At 45.8% G+C, this 17,420-nt stretch overlaps 1 protein-coding gene across 3 annotated transcripts in view; it reads left to right on the forward strand.

Annotated features, from left to right (window-relative positions):
- Positions 1–1,123: 1,123 nt before the first annotated feature.
- The window catches only part of BAALC (BAALC binder of MAP3K1 and KLF4), an 82,849-nt gene continuing 66,552 nt past the window's right edge, over positions 1,124–17,420 (forward strand). For 2 of the 3 annotated variants that reach the window (XM_031669701.1, XM_031669700.1), the window contains exon 1: positions 1,849–2,275. In XM_031669701.1, the coding sequence (XP_031525561.1) occupies positions 2,116–2,275 (160 nt within the window). In that variant the 5' untranslated portion in view covers positions 1,849–2,115. Of the gene's footprint in view, positions 2,276–17,420 lie in introns of all 3 variants that reach the window. The other variant, XM_031669699.1, reaches the window with a different exon arrangement.

Genomic DNA, 17,420 nt, shown 5'->3' on the forward strand with positions numbered 1-17,420 from the left:
AATTAAACTTGCTCACTTGGTTTATAGCTTTTACAATGTAGACATATGGGCATATGGTTTCCATTTGGCCCCAGCATACCCCTCCACTGCATATCACATTTACTCTGTTTCCTGTGCTCACCAAGCTGCAGCTCTTTCAGTTTCTTTCATTTTCTAGAACTCTCCCAGGACAGTCTAACTTAGACACTGTTTCTGGCCTGTCTGCTCTTTGAGTGGTAACATCACGAAGTAGCTGGTTATGAAAGGAGCACTGTGCCATAGAACTGAGGAAAGCACAGGCTCTGCTAGAGATGTTAAATATTCTCTCTCCTCGAAAGCTGGTTCTTCTGAAATCAAAATATTCAGGGGGAAAGCAAAAGGGGCACAGGGCATCTGAATTCCAAAGGGCTAGGGAAGCCACCACTTACCGGATAACTGCACTCCCTCCACCTTACACCTAAAACAAGGTTGAAGAGGCCTGCCAGGGCCATCTCAAAAGGAGAAGCAAAGCCTGCAGAGGAGGCCAGCCTGAGCCCTGGGGTGGGAACGGGTGCTGGACTCAGCATGATGAGGAGAGCCTGGGGTCAGTTCCATGAATCTTGGCTCCCTTCTGCATTATGAATTCTGGTTAGTACCTGCCAGAGGGATGTCTGATGGCTCCACCCTCAACTGGATCACCTTTAGCCCAAATTGCAATAATTTAAGTGAATCAAATTACTATAAAAAGATACTTTATTATTCATTCACTGGACATTTACTGAGGGCCTACTATGTGCCAGGCAATGCTCTGAACTTGCCCTGCCTACTGGATGTTACGTACTGTTATAGACAATGTATTCTAGTACATTCCATAAATTGTATAGTATATAATGAGTACTATATCTATATTCTCTATGCTTGACATGCTGTATTAAACATCACACCCTGTAGTCTACATATAGTGGATAATATACACAATATATTATATATGTATTATGTCTACTAGAACAGTCTTTTGCCACAATAGGAATTTAGTATATATACATTCATTGAATGAATGAATGAATATGATACTTACTTAATACCATATTCTAGCAGAGCTTGGTCATTGAAGAGTTATTCTTCCAAACCCTTCCCTTTCCTACCCGCTTCTTGAAGGCTAAGAAGATTTTCATCTTTCACCACCTGTTCTGGATTCTTGGAACAGGTAAATTCATTGGCCTACCCAAGTCTGAGCTCTAGGTCTGAACCCGCATGGACCTGAGGGTGCACCGGGAAAAGAAAGGCTGACAACTGGACCCCAGGAATGTCAAGGCCACCCTGGGCTTGGAGGGAGGAGCCATGCCTCCACGATCCACTCAGAGAGGGGGTTCAGGATACTGGGTGGTTCCAGGTGATCTATTGCTTTCTGGAGTTTAAAGTTCAGGGGATAATGAAGTCCCACAGCTGGAAGGGGTGTTAGTGACACTGCCTAGTCCAACTCTCTTAAAAATCATAGCCCTACTCCTGCCTCCCCAAATCAGATAAGACAGGCATAGGCTCTGACTGTTCCTTAAGTCTTAGCGGCAATACTCTGGCCGGGTTTGCGGGGTTGCCTCCAGTTCCATTGCTTTTGTAACAGGTGGCCAGAAAGCTTGGGGTCCCATGATAAGCGTTTCAGTTCTTTCCAGGATGGATCGAAAGAAGGAAGGAAGGATGGATGAATGAATGAGTGGGTGAGGGGATGGATGGATGGATGGATGGGCCAGAGACTGGGAACGGTAATCGCGGCCCGACGGGTCCGAGCCCCTCCGGAGCCCCAGCCCTCCTCCGGCTGCGGGGCCGCCGCTCCTGCTCCCGAGCCGGCTTGGAGCCCTGAGGGAGGGGGCGGGCGAGCGGGGGCCCTGGGGTGGCCAGGGCGTGGGGAGGGAGGACTGGGCGGTGGGGACCGGAGGGGAGGGAGGACCTTGGAGACGGAGAGGAGGGACGGGCGGGGAGAGGGCCCGGCGGAGGGGCGGCGGACACCGCGGGAGCTCCGCGCGGCTGCAGCGCGGGCGGGAGCGGGGACGCAATGTCGCCGCTGCCGCCTCCTCGCGGGCCGGGGCTGCGCCGCCGGGGCTGAGCCGCCGCCAGAGCCTACAGCCGAGCAGCCGCCGGGCGCGCCCGCGGCGCAGGAGGATGGGCTGCGGCGGGAGCCGGGCGGATGCCATCGAGCCCCGCTACTACGAGAGCTGGACCCGGGAGACAGAATCCACCTGGCTCACCTACACCGACTCGGACTCGCCGCCCAGCGCCGCCGCCCCGGACAGCGGCCCCGAAGCGGGCGGCCTGCACGCGGGTAAGTGGCCCGGTGCCTGCAGACCCTCGCCCGCCCGCTTCCCAGGGCGCCTTGGCCCGGGCACTGAGAGAGGAGCCGGTTCCCCGAGGAATTGATGGCTCGGTGGGGGTGACTGGGAGGAAGCAGAGGCAGGACCTGCCCGCTGAGCGGTGGACAGACGCAAGCCCAGGGAGCGGGGTCGACCAGAGCCCCTTACCGAAGGCTGCGCCGACCCCCAGCTTTGGGAAGCCCAACGCTGCTTGGCCTTGTTCAAGGCTTGCTCGCTGGTCGGGGGACCGGTGGGTGGGAGGACAGCCCACCTCCCCCGCACACCTATCCCTCAGCCACCCACCCTGATCCCCCCGGGGCCGCCTCCGCCCCGTTTTGGCCCATCTGCCACCCCCGGCCACCTGCGTACCCAGCCTGGTGACTTCTCATCCATTGGCCACCTGGCGCCCCTCTCCCTGGATTTATACACAAGGCGCCTGACTGGGTTCGCCTGGGTGGAGTCTTCCTTGTCGCTTCCCCTTTTCTCCCTCTAGGAAATGAACCCAGTCGCGGTCTTCAAAGACCAGAATCCTAGTTTAGGTCAAAATAAATGCATGCCGGCCCCATCGCTAGTTCTGCACTTTAGGTTACTTTGGAGCAGTTGTTCCATAGCAAAGGACTTCTCTCCCTACCCCATGGTGTCCCAATGCTTTGTAGGAGGCAGGGCATACACGTGGATTTTGACTCTAAATTAAATACTCTTGCCTAGGTCTTTCCTCATCCAGCAGAAATCTGATAAAAGGAGATGCAAAGAACTGTCTGGTCAGGTCATGAGTCAAGATTTTTTTTCTTTTTCTTTTTCTTCCCCCCACCCCTTTTTTTCTTTTTTAGCAGAACAAGTAATTACAGTGCAGAGATGCAAACTGTTGCCACAGACTGACCTTTAACCATACACGTATTGGTGACATTAAAAGGAAAAAAATCTCACTACTTATTACATGGATGTTGTCCAAAGCTAGATCAATATCTGGATAAACATGTTTTAAGTGTTTCTTCGCCCACTGATGTTTTTGGCATTTTTGAATAATGAAATCTAAAATGGAAAATAGGGTTAATTTGAAGCATAATGTATATCATAAGAGGAGGAAGGAAATGCAAATTACTTTTAAAAGGTTAAGAATCTTAAATCCATGCCTACTAAATAAGAGCTGTCACTTTAATCGAGAATAGGTTTCTCCATTTTTAAGGACCAAAGCTGGCTCCTTTTCCACATTAACTTTGTGACTTGCTTTTATTCTGTCTGTGAAAGCTATACAATACAATACACACTATATTTGTCTCTTGGTTTTCTGACTCACAGTGGCAATCATAATGGTTATTTTGTATTGCCTATGCTTTTAGCAAGTTACCAAATGCTGTGTTGGCTGAATTCAGTGTCAGCATGAGCATAGATATGAGCCTTCTAGATGGACCTGGTAAATGTTAGATGTGACAGCGTTTCCCAAGGAGGTGTGGTACTTCTCAGCAGAGAGTCAAAGGCCAGAGATGTACTCCAAAGAAATAAGGGTGAAAAGATCTAGCATGAAAAAAATATAATAAACAATCAAAACCCCGTTAAGTACCGCTTTAAGAAATGGTTACCATGGTGACTGGGAGTATATGGGGTATGTGTGTGTCTCTGTGCGTATATGCATGTGTATGGGTATGAAAGTTGTTATGGGATGGCTCATGTACATACATGTTCCTCACAACTTTCCTGACACTCCTTGATTTATTACTCTGCTATACTAATTCACATCCCATCCATCATGAGATCTGGTCCCCGCAACAGGTGGGGCCTGGGACAGACACACTCATTCATGGTACCCTGCCAAACATGGGCCAGCCCTGCCAGACAGGTGGTCCTGAAGGCCTGCATCCTCCAGAGGAGGAGCTCCACTTCAGCCCCAGGACAGCACCCTGAAATTGGCAAGATGCTTGTATGGGCAGGGTCATTTTAATTCCCTAGGAATTTCTGTTAGCCTCATGGGAGAAGGATATTTCTGAAGACTAAGATTAAATCAAGGCCTTCCTTGGGGGTGTACTGACATTCCCTAGGGCCTTTGGGAATGGCTTGACTCCTGCGGGTTTTTCAGACTGGGAGCTGGTCATCTTTAGTCAGAATGGGTCATCTATGAAAGCCACAGATCTCCTGGGTTTCAGCCACCCTGGGAGATGGGCCAGGACTCTGTATTCCTTTCATCCTCTTTGCCTCCTCACTCCCGCCTCACCCACCCCCTGCCAGCGCTTTACTCATGAATTTACCGCCAAGCTGCTGGGGGATACCTAATAGCCCCCAGTGGCTGTGTTGTGATAGGAGGCCAGAACGCTACTTTTTCCTGTTTACAGCATTTGTTTTCTGATGGGAGAGGTGGGTAGGAATGAATGAAGGAGCTAGATTCAGGAGAGTCCAGATTGTAAAATCAACAAAAATGGCTTCACTACTAGAGTTCTAGAGCTGGAGAAGGTCTCTGGAAGTCAGCCAAGTGAGGCAAATGAGACTCTCAGGGGAATCATCCCTGGTTGAACACTCCTTCAACCACTCACAGACTTTACCCTCAGTTCCCAAGAATCCTTTCTGGGATCTTAGTGATTCTCCTTTGGTGTCAAACTGAAGCCACCTTTTCTTCTGGCTACTTCAGGACTTTTGAGGGTTAGGGGTGAAGCTAATTCATCTTTGCATCTTCTGTACTGAGCACATCTGGGACTTTGTAAAAGTTTTCGGAATGAATGGATGCTCTGTGTAAACCTGTCCTCCATCCTGTCAGCTCATCCTGTCAGCTCTTCCTAGATCCCCTTCTGCCCCTTCTTTGCAGTCCTTGCTACTGAGGTTTTCCTACTTGAATCAGTGTAGCCTAAATTCTCCCAAGGGCCTTTCTGATCTCCACTTCTCTTTAAAAAGTTCTCCCCAACTTTACCCTACTCCCTTCAAACACCTGACCCAACCCAAAGATTCCATTTCTTCTGTAGCCTCCCTGAACCCACCACCTCAACTCCACAAACACATCTGTCCAAGAAAAGTTCCATTTAATCACATCTGCTTTTAAATCTCACTTGTGTTTCTCTTAGCCCAATCCAGATTGAGGGTGTGTCCCGTGACAGGTGTCCAGCAGATATTTGTTGAGTGAATTCTGAATTTCACTGCAGATAGGGAGGGGCATGTTTTTCTGCCAGTTCCACAAAGAAGAGGGTTTCTTGCATCTTCTTCTTACGCAAAAAGTGATCCCGAGCCTGTGGTTCCTGTTTTTGGAGATCATCTCCACTACTCAGCGGAACTGAATTAATTTTTTAGATTTGACTGTTAAGTAGGCTAGAATTTAAGACCTAGCTGAAGCCATGGTATGTGATAGCCATTGCTTTCCTGTGTCACCAAAGTCTGTCCCTCTGTTACAGAAGAAAATCAGATTGGTCTGACATAAATTAAGCCTCATCAAATTAGTCTGCTGGATTGATTTTTAATTCTGTTGCCTGGTGGGGGTCTCCAAGGAGAAAGGAAGTCTCTGAGGTTGCCATGACCCAACCTAGCTCAGTCATTCCACACATTAATAACTTCCTAGCTTCACCTCAGTGTAATCACAAGCCCCATAAATTGCATCCTTAAGCACTCTTTTTTTTTTCTAATTTCTGCAGAGAAAACATTTCAAAACTTTCTAAAGAACTTCTACTTTACATTTTTAAATTGCTAAATAATTATCTTAATATAATAGAGGTTCGCAGAATTACAGACAGCAAAATGATTTACCTAAATAAACTGAAAGTCAAATAAAATGGAGAGTATTTAATATTACGATTACCCATCATTTATTAATGACTTACCAGGGGCCTGGTGCTTTGTTGGGCACTTTGAATTTTCTCCATTGAATCCTCACTGCAGGAATGAGGCAGGAACTATAACCACCCTCCTTTTATAAGTGAGGAAATGAGGCTTGAAGTCTGCAAGTAACTTTTCCCAGTACCAGCCTGGAATCTAGCCCTATCCAATTCCAAAGCCTCTACTCCTAAATACTGCCTTCCTGATTAATAAGGGATATGCTATGAAATTCTTGATTTTACAGTTCACGAAACTCAAAGTCAAGTCTGATCTTTTGATATTCTACTCTGATCTGAGACAGCACAATTTTCTTCTGCATCATCTCTAAGGACGGAATATCTTTTCCCTAAGGAAGGAGGCCTTCCCATACCTTTGTGGGGCAGTTCTCTTGTGAGACTCTTCCTGCTTCCTTGTAATTTCTACCCGGTGAGCTCCAGACCTGTGTGATCAAGTTTGGCACAGACAGCTCTTTCAATATTTGAAGATGGCTGTCACATCTCTTACCATTGATCTTCCAGGCCAAATACATGCAGTTCCTTCAATCTCTTCTCACACCTCATGTAGGCCTGACCACATTCTCTAAATACACTACTCGGTTTGTCAAAGTCCCTCTTGATACAAGGGACCTATGGCTAACTCTGAGCTACTGATGTCAGCTGAACGGCATAGGGCAATATGAGGTGTGTTATGATATGGTCATTGAACAGACCTCTCTTGGTTTGTTCAGGTTAGGATTTGTTTGTTTTCCTGCTGTTGTTTTTGCCATATTACCTTGATGACTCATATTAAGCTTATGATTAGTTGATTAGTTAAAACCCTTAGATCTTTATGACATCAAGGACATTGTCTGTATTTTCTCTGCTATGTACCCAGCACCTGGTACAGTGACTAAAACATAGGTGGCGCTCAATAAACGTTTGTTGAATGAATGAATTTCTTTCCTTATGAATCCTGAATTGGTATGATTGATTTCAGCACCCCAAATAAGGAATTTTTGCATTTATTTCTGTTAAATTTCATCTTGTTGGTTTCAGTTTAGTGTTTAAATTTGCTGACCTTGATTCATTTTGATAGAGCTATGAAGACAATATTCTAGGTCTTTGTTTCCCTGTGTTGATAGAATATGATAAAAGACATGTCTTTTTTAGCTCTTTTGTTCACTGAATAGACATTTGCACAAAGATGACCTGAAGAAGTTACTACTATAGGGAAGACAGACATAAAACTGGACACCATTCAGGTCAGCATGGTCCATGGTCCATACTAGAAGGGCATGGAGAAAAGCATTAGAGGCATTCAGGAACTAAGCAGTTTGTTCTGCCTGGGGAGGGGTCAGTGTGTATACAGAGCCCTGCAGGAGCCCAGCAGAGGAAGGGGACTGTCCCAGCCAACCCTCCCACCCTGGAGAGGAACAGGAGGGCAGCCCAGCTGGCCTGACTGCATCCCTGAGAGTGAGAGCACCTGTGGAGAGGACAGCCTGGGCTTCCTGGTGGATAAACCCCCCTCCACCCACACCCCAGCTGCCTCCACTTACCTGTTACCACTTGTAGTTCTATCTTTGAATAATTAGTGACTAATAATAATAATTAGTCTGCTCCCCTCAAGGATGGCTGTTAGGTTTGGTAAGGCAAGGGGTCTGTTGGGTTAGATAAGGGGTCATTTCACGCACAGTCCTATCCCTGTGCCTAACGCTGTTCTGGTTACATTAGGACCCTGAGTAATTTCTCATAAATGAGTAAATCTAAAACTTCTGTTTGTCAATTTCTTCTTATAGACCCCAGAGATGGTGTTCTCTTTCCTTATCAGTTCCTCTGCTTAACTTTTTGTTGTCTGTCTGATGGGCTGCATAGTAAGAAAACATCCCCACCTTCCTTATACCCCTTTTGCCAAACACAAGTCTCTTTGTTATAAGTTGTTTCTTAAAATCACTGCAAGAGACAGGTGGTGACAAACCTAGGCAGTTTGTAAAGATTTAGGAAGCCTCATCTTCCCATGGCCCTTGTCTCCTGGGCAGAGTATCATGTTGTGCCATTGGGTCTCCAGACACTTTGAGAGTCTAGTGATGGTACGTGTCACACTGCATTGCCAGGGCTTGGGTATTCCTCTGTCTTTCTAGTTAGTCTGTGAGCTCTTCCAGGTTGGGGACCACATGACTGACATTTGCATGCCTGGCATCTTCCACACACTTGTCGAATGACTGTGAAAATGAATAAATGAATGAATGATCTGGCTGTGCAAATGAAGCTTAGTCTGTCATTCTTATAACCTCTTTCCTGAGTCTCATCTTAGATGCTTTTGTCTTAGATATCAGTCCACTGAACCTTGCCTTTGTTGGACGTTAGATAAAACAATTCCAACCCTAACCAAAGATGAATTTAAGGTGACTCCACTGCAGGGTGTAGTAGCATCCTAAGTGCATTCCAGAATTTCCTCCAGAATATGTAGAAAGAATGAGTAAGACCTACTATTTGATTTGATTTTTTTTTTCTTCGATTTATAGACCCTGGTGGGAAGGGCCTTCTTCTTTGAGTCAGCAAGGGGTCTTTTCCTGGCTCATCCTGCACTCAGCAATCCCTCAGGTTTGGACTCTGGAGGTCCCACCTTCACCCTGGGATCTGTGCACCTGTGATCCACAACATCTTCTTGCTGATAAGGCCATTCTGCCCTTGTGAAGTTAGGTGTCTGAACCTGTTCTTAGACAATGATGCTGGGCCATTCATCCCAGGAGCCCTCCCATGTCAGGCCCACAGCCTTGAGACACGCTCAGCAGACTTTTGGCCTCTGCTGCAAAATCCTATCCCTTTGAAGACTCCTTCAGAGCCTCTCTGGCCAGTCTATATGCCACATTTACTCTCCTCTGCAGAGCAGACTTGAGGGGTTTACGCTGAGCCCAATTGTGATATAGCTCCAGCTAGCTTGGCTAACGAACACTTGCTTCCTCACACACCTGACTCCCATTCTGTCTCATGCCCAACCACAGCCATCTCTCTTGAGAATGTTGTTCTTTTAGAATGTTGTTATGGGCTGATTTGTGTCTCCCCCAATTCACAGGTTGAAGCCCTAACTCCCCTCTACCCCAGTACCTCAGAATGTGACCTTATTTGGAAAGAGAATCTTTAAAGAGGTAATCAAGTTGAAATGAGTTCATTAAGGTGGGCCCTAATCCAGAATGACTGGTGTCCTTATGAAAAGGGGAAATTTGGAGACAGAGACAGACACATAGGGAGAACTCCATGTGGAGATGAAGGCAGAGACTGGTGATGCTGCCACCAGCCAAGGAGCACCAAAGTCTGCTGAAAACCACTGGAAGCTCAGAGAGAGGTAGGGGACAGATTCTCCCTCAGGGCCTCCAGAAGAAACCAACTCTGCTGATATGTTTTTTCATTTGTAATTTCTGTGGGTACATAGTAGGTGTACGTACGTATGGAGCACATGAGATGTTCTGATACAGGCATGCAGTGTGAAATAAGCACCTCATGGAGAATGGGGTGTCCATCCCCTCAAGCATTTGTCTTTTGAGTTACAAACAATCCAGTTACACTTTGTTATTTTAAAATGTACAATTAAGTTATTATTGACTATAGTCACCTTATTGTGCTGTCAAATAGTAGGTCTCATTCATTCTTTCTGCCTTTCTTTCTTTTTTTTTTTTTTTTGTAACCGGCCTGCTGATACCTTGGTCCTGGAGACTTCTGGCCTCCAGAACTGGGAAACAGCAGGTTTCTGTTGTTTAAGCCATGCAGTTTGTGGCACTTTGTTATGGCAGCACTAGCAAACCAATGCAAGTGTGTTTATGAGCACTAACACTGTGAACATTTGGAAATAATAAGTCGATGGATTTCCACTGTTACTTACTCACACTTTTTTCTGAGATTCGACTTGTTTCCTGGCTGTTTAGATTCAAATAGCATTTATTTGAATCTACTATTTGCATTTACTGTATGTGAGAATTTTTCTTTTTGACATTAGTTTGTATCACCCTCCGAAATAACCTCATAAACCATTGCTCTCGTCACTTGCCAGAGGAGGAGCTTGGATTCAATGAGATGAAGAGATTGAGCCAGGCCACCAGCTTGGAAGTGGGAGAGCTGGGATCAGAATTCAGGTCTCTTGTTTCTGAATCCAGGGCAGGGTACATTGTGCTGTGCTGCTAAGCATGAATGTAGTACCCTCCCCCACCCCATCTGCCTTGGGTTTTTCTGAAAATATTAACCATTTAATGTGGGAGCCTCCTGCCAGCATTTATATGGCTGAGTCCCGCAGCTCTGCAGTGCTTACACTCTCCTCTTCCTGTGCTGAGTGCTCGTGCTGCTCCAGTCTCCATCTCCATAGAAAGCGTTGCAGGAGGTGCCCCAGGTATCACCTGCATCCCAGTCACCTGATAGGCCCATTAAACCGGAACAGTCTTTAGGCAGAATCACATATTTTTTTCTAGTTTCAAATGCAATGCATGCTCCTAATTAAACATTTAGAAAGTATAGAAAAAGCTTGCAGAGGAAAATAATGCCTCTCTCAGCATTGAGGTTTCATCTGTCAGGTCCCATGAAGATGATGCTGTATTTACATCTTACGTGAAGGTGATGTTTAAAGTTCGGGATGGGGGATGGGAAAAATTCCTCAAACCACTTGGAAGCTCAAAAACCAAGAAAAAAGATTTTTTGTTCATTTTTATATTTAGGAAACCATATGCAGGTAGTGGGAGCCCAAGTCTAGTTTGAATGGAGGAAGAGAAAGGGGGCAAGGTCATGGAGAAGTAAAGGGATTTTTCTTTTTTTCTTTCAATACTGAGCAAATATACTTGAATTCAGGCAAATTACATACCAGGGAAATGTACATGTGACTCTACTGTACGTAATTCCTCCATGTTTCCCTCTTACCTCCCCCTCATGTCCCCACAATAGGCTCAGGCTGAGTATGCTGTTCTATGTTGTTCCTAGCTGTTTCCTGGGATTTAGTCTTTTTATAGGTTGTATTAGTCCGTTTTCATGTTGCTGATAAAGACATACCTGAGACTGGGTACTTTATAAGCAAAAAGAGGTTTAATGGACTCACAGTTCCATGTGGCTGGGGAGGCCTCACAATCATGGTGGAAGGTGAAAGGCACATCTCACATGGTGGCAGACAAGAGAAGAGAGCTTGTGCATGGAAATTCCCCTTTATAAAACCATCAGATCTCATGAGACTTATTCACTATCTTGAGAACAGCATGGAAAAGACCCACCCCCACGATTCAATTACCTCCCACCAGGTCTCTTCCACAACATGTGGGAATTGTGGGAGCTACAATTCAAGATGAGATTTGGGTGGGGACACAGTCAAACCATATCATGTATATAGAAACATGGCTCTGTGTGTGTGTGTGTGTGTGTGTGTGTGTGTGTGTATGGCTGGGTGTGTCTGTGTGTGTGTGTGCAGGGACCAGCTTTCTGAGTCTCAAATGCCCATGAGGTCAGACAGGTTGGCTGCCCAGAGCTGTGGCTGGTACCACTCCATGCGCTTCCAGCTCCAGGTCTTTGCATCAGATGGGATAGGTACCTAATGTCTGCCTACATCTCACCATGTGGCTTCTGTGTAATAAAGCAAAGCCAAAAGCCTGGGTAGGTTTTTCTTAATCTAACACAATCTGCTTTACAAATGATGCCAACTTCTCCTAGATTCTGGGATTAGGTTGTCTACCAGTCTTCACTTGTGGTGATGTTGTGAGTTTTGGTCTTTTTCTATGTCTTCATGGGCATTTTAGTGGGCAGTTAGGCAAAGCTGATGCCGTTTGGCCTGGAAATCCAACCCAGGGATTCTTGACCTTCTTCTCTAAGCCATTATCCTGAATTCTGATGCAGCCACACCCACAGCATCACCTGGCTAGATCTGGTCTCTGTTTACAATTTCGTACACTTCCTCCCCAACTAGTGAGCCAGCTTTTTGCGAGCATCATGACCTCAGGTCCCTGGACCTCGACCTGATCTCTTCATCCATCACTCTCCCTGTTACTTTGTTTGGAATAATATAATAGTTCAGTTGTTAAGGAATTTGATTTTTTTTTTTTTTTTTTGAGATGGAGTCTCGCTCTGTTGCCCAGGCTGGAGTGCAGTGGCTTGATCTTAGCTCACTGCAACCTCCACCTCCCGGGTTCAAGCGATTCTCCTCCCTCAGCCTCCCGAGTAGCTGGGACTACAGGCACATGCCACCGTACCCGGTTAATTTTTTGTATTTTTAGTAGAGACGGGTTTCACAGTGCTAGCCAGGATGGTCTTAATCTCCTGACTTCGTGATCTGCCTGCTTCGGCCTCCCAAAATGCTGGGATTCAAGGCGTGAGCCACCTCGCATGGCCTAGGAATTTGATTTTAACAACAGGCATTTATCAACTGTGTGACCCTGAGCAAGTTTCTTAGCCTCTCTGGGTTTCAGTTTTCACATAGTAGGACGGGACTTATTGAAGAATTAATGCATTCACAAGTATGAAGGGCCTAGTGTTTCAGTGTTGTGCATTCTAGCAGCCAGGATCCCCTCACATCCTCAAGCTTGCACCAGGCTTGTCATGCCAATCTCAAACCTTGGGTCACCTTTCCCCTCTGTTCCTTACACACTGTTTTGGAGCTGCCCAGCATTTCTGGAAAAAGTCATGAATGTTGTGATTGCCCCTATGAGCAATTCATGCTCTAGAACAATGATCTCACCACCTCTCAGCAATTCTATTCATTCCTCATTAATATGTGGTAACAGAACCCATACAGTAGCCCCCGATGCTATCCTATACTTTCCCTCTGAATATCAAAAAAAATCACAGACTTTCTGTGAATTCTCCCATTTTTCCTTCCAGTGACCCAGCATACATCCTTCTTGCTATCTGAAGGTTTCTAAACATCTTTAGCCACCCTTTCCTCTTAGTCCGTCCATTTGAATTCTAAGTGCACTGACAAGGTTGCTCCTTGTTGTAATCATAAACAGGAAGCTCACAGGCAGCTCCATTTGTATGAAGGTCTACTCTGCATCTCCACGGGCCCTCCCCAAGCCAAGCCACATCTGTCTTCCACTTGAACATCTGCCATAGCCTGCTTCCATTCATACCCTTGACAATTCATTCTTCATGTCTTAGGCAGAACGATCTTTTAAAAACATATGTCAGGTCCTGTCACTCTCTTGTTTAATGCCTTCTGATAGCTTCCTGTTCTACTATGCGTAGAATAAAATCCCAGTCCCTTCCTTGGCCTCCGGGGGCCTGCATGACGAGGTCCCTGCTGCTTTTCCAGCATGATTTCATTGTTTACTCTGCTCTGTCTTTTGCTCAGCATGTTCCGGCCACGCTTGATTCCCCTCTGTTCTCTGAATACACGGAGCCCCTTCCTGTCACAGGCCTTCACACTTGCTGGAATGTGCTTCCTCCCCACACCCACCCCCCTCTGTGTGGTTAACTCCTCTTCACCCTTTGGTTCTCAGTTCAGATGTCACCTCCTCAGAGAGACCAGCCTTCCCCAGTGGCCGGCTGGCCATTTCCTTCCTAACACCACAGCCTGTCATGGTCTTGTTCATTTACTGTTTAGTTTTTGACTCTCTTGCTCTGTGAGGTCAAGGGTCTGACAGACTCATCCACTGTTACAGTCCAAGCGCTTAGTGCAGTACCCAGCACAGAGCAGGCCCTCGGTGGATGTTTGCTGAATGAAGGGAACCCTCCTCACCTGTTGGACCAGTTAGGGAGTGCATCTGGCTGCCTGAACAGAAACCAACTCCAGGAATGGGATTTAGCCCATGGAAGGTCTGCACAGAGGTCTGGAGGTCAGCGGGCACACCCAGTCACAGACATTGTTGAGGAGCTGGGCTCCTTTAGGTTTATTGTTCTGCCATCCTTAGTGTATGGATTTCATCCTCATGGCTTCAAGATGCTGCACCATCTTATTTCAAATGGGAAGAATGAGAAGGGCAGAAAGGGGTATTCTGCCTGATCTGTTCCTTATCTGTAAAATGATAGTTTTCCTAGAATCCAGTAAACTTTGCTTGGGTCTCATTGGTCAGAACTGTATGACGTAGGTGTTCTGGGCTGCACAGCGTCTAGGAACTCAAGACTTTTAGTTTTTTACCCTGTATTGACCAGGCATTGGATGTGGGCTTCCCCAGCAAGGGGACGTGATATTGTGTGAGGTCATTTCCTTCTACACAGGGAACTTTCAAGCTACCCTAAAAGTATCAGGGTCCTCTTGGCAAAGGAAAAATGGTAGAACAGATACTGGGCAGGCTGCCAGCAAAGTGGTCACATCTTTTATCCTAAAGCTGTGGTCAGAGAGGAGAGAAGATTTGTAGGAACAAGAGAGAAGGGGAAAAGGAATTAAGTAAGTGAGGAGGGAGAGAAGTTCTGCCAGAAACCAAGGTGACAAGATTGCTAGTATTACAATTTTGCCATAACAACAATAATAATATATTGTTTTTAATAGTTTCATGTTTCAAGTAAGTTCATAAGGTAAACATTTTCTGGAAAAACTACGTGTGCTAATATTGAAATAATTTTAAAAATAATGCTGCAATATCTTAAACTTACATCTTTTAGAATGGTCTTTTAACTTCAGACTGTGCTATGTACATGAAATGCACGGTGGACATTCCCTTGCCTTCTGCCTCATTTTCCTGCAAGATTAATGCCAACCAGAAATTGATGTGCCAGCTAATATTCCACTGAACCAATTTCCAGTTAGTGAGAACATTTGTGGAAGTCTGCTGTGCAGGGTCACACTGCTGCTCAGGCTGGGAGCTTCTGTTGGAGAAGCAGCTCACAGCCAACTGGCAAATTTAAAGAGATGACAGTGTTTTCTGTGGAAGTTCAAAAAACCCACCGTGCTGCTGTCTCTAGGGTTTGTGGACTTTAGGGCATGAAGAAACTGGAAAGGCTTGCAGAAAATAGCAGGGCAGTTTGGGAAACCGGTCGCCATAACAACAGGGCATGGCAGCGGTTACAATGGAAGCAGAGATCTCCTGCACACCCTTCCTAAGAGGAATGATTCAGGGTTAAGCACCTCAATAAACAACTGGAGTGTTTGAAACCGAGGCCTCATTAAACGATTACCTCCAAGAATCACTTTTCAAGGGCAGTCTTCATAGCAGTCAGGCTCACACTTTCTTGCTGGGGTGATAAGTGACGATGTACAAGCACAAACGAACACAGCTACAACCTCATGGTGTGGCTTCCATTAATTGGGTGCTCAGCATGTGCCGGGCTTTGCAGATTTATTACCTAACTCTATTATTTCCATTTTACAGAAGGGGGTAGTCAGAGCGGTGGGATGGCTTTTCTATGTGTACATGGGCTGTGAGCAGCGGGGTGGGGTTTGGAAATCGGGTCTGTCTCATTCTGAGCCCTGCGGTCTTTCCTGTACACCAGCCCCTTCACAGATTGCTAGCTTCTGTCCTCATCGCCTTTCACCCAGCATTTGCAACAACTTTTGGACTAGTCTTCCCACCCTCAGTCACTCCCACTCCAATCCCCTTCACATTATTGCCAGGTGAATACTCCTCAAGCACAGCTGGGATCATTATTGTGTTATTCTTCTACTCAAAACCTTTCATGATTTCCCACTATCTACTGAATGCAAATGTCTTAGTGTGGAATTCAAGGCTCTCTCTCCAGCCTCTTCATACAGCCTTTGGGGTGACGGGTGGCGCAATGGGATCAGGTGCCTCAAAGGGCATCCCATCTGATCCCACAGCCTCACCCATCACCCCAAAGGCCTACTGCTCCTGCCCTTCTGCTTCAGTTATGTGTTCCCTGATAGCACATGCCATTTAGGACACTTACTCCATTTTGAGTTTTCTTATTTATCATTGTGACTTATTTCTGCTATTATACTGTATACTCTTAAAGACAGAGCCCAGAAACAGACTCTGAGATAAACCCTTACTGGAGAGAGCTCTAGTAAACCAGCTGTGATGTGGGCCTCTTAATCTATCTCAAGATATATATATATCTTGGTTATATACATATATATATATATGGAGAATAGTATAATAAACCTCCATGTACCCATCATCAGCTTCAAAAATTATCAACATATTGCAAATCTTGTTTCATCTCTGCCTCTATTCCCCTTCACCAATTAGACATTTTTGAAGCAAATTCCACAAGTCATGTAACTTCATCCACGAATACTTCGGTATGAATCTCTGAGAAACTAGGACTCTTTAAAAAAGATATTAGATTGGACCATAAGAAACTATTATTTTTGTAGGTTGAAATAGTGTAATATTAGCAATTTCATATACTTCAAACTAATATATAACCACAATACCATCATCACACCTAAAAATTAATGAAAATTTCTTAATTCTGTAATGTAATAATAATTCAGTCAGCATCCCAGTTTTTCCAACAGGGTGAGGGGCACAGGCCAGGGCAGACGGAGGAGTGGAATGGCTGTTGCAATAGGGATTTCAGCCGATGCCCCAGGGAGCTCTGGAGCTGGAATGACCATTCAGCAATTGAGAAGACAGGGCGTTTTTACCCTGTATTGGCCAGGTGTTGGATGCAGGCTTCCCCCAGCAAGGAGATGTGACCTTGGGTAAGGTCATTTCCTTCCACAGGAGCAGTGCCTGGAGAGGCACTCGGCTGTGATCCTTTAGCAGCTAACTCTCCCAGCAGCTGGAGAATCTGGTGCAGCAGTCCCACAGGAAGACCTGGCAGGGGTGGGGGCGTAATCACCTTACTCATCTTTCTGCTTCCCTAGTGACTACATATCAGATTCACCTGGGGAATCTCAAACAAAGGTCCCACCCCTGGCACTTCTGATTTGGTAGTGCGGGTGAGGCTAGAAAACCTGCAGTGTCTCCATGTTCTCTAGGTCCCTGGAGAGTGGAGTTTTGTAGGTCTGGGGTAGACCTCAGATTCTGCGTGTTTGACAGGCTTCCAAGTGATGCCAATGTTGCTGGTCCAGAGGTCGTAGATCAGTGGTTGGCAAACTTTTTCTGTAAAGGGACAGAGGGTAAATATTTTAGGCTTTGTGGGCTATGTGATTTCTTTTGCAACTACTCAACTTCTCTGTTTTTAATGCCAAAGCAGCTATAGACAATACATCAATGAATGAGCGTGTCTGTGTTCCAATGCCCACTCCTGTCCTAGGTGATTTTGAAGCACAACCAGATTTAAGAGCCACTGTCTTTGATCCCCAAGGCAGTGTGGAAGAGAGAAAAAAAAAGTATAGGATTTGCAGTCACTAGTCCTAACCCTCAAATACACCTCTAAATAGCTCAGCACATGCTGAATACTCAAACAATCTTTCTAGAATAATGAACAGACAACGAATTAATGGAATTAAGCTCATTTCTTATCTTGGAAGCAGTTTTTAAAGTAT

The sequence above is a fragment of the Papio anubis genome, chromosome 8 (assembly GCF_008728515.1).
Source record: "Papio anubis isolate 15944 chromosome 8, Panubis1.0, whole genome shotgun sequence".
Classification (NCBI taxonomy): Eukaryota; Metazoa; Chordata; class Mammalia; order Primates; family Cercopithecidae; genus Papio; species Papio anubis.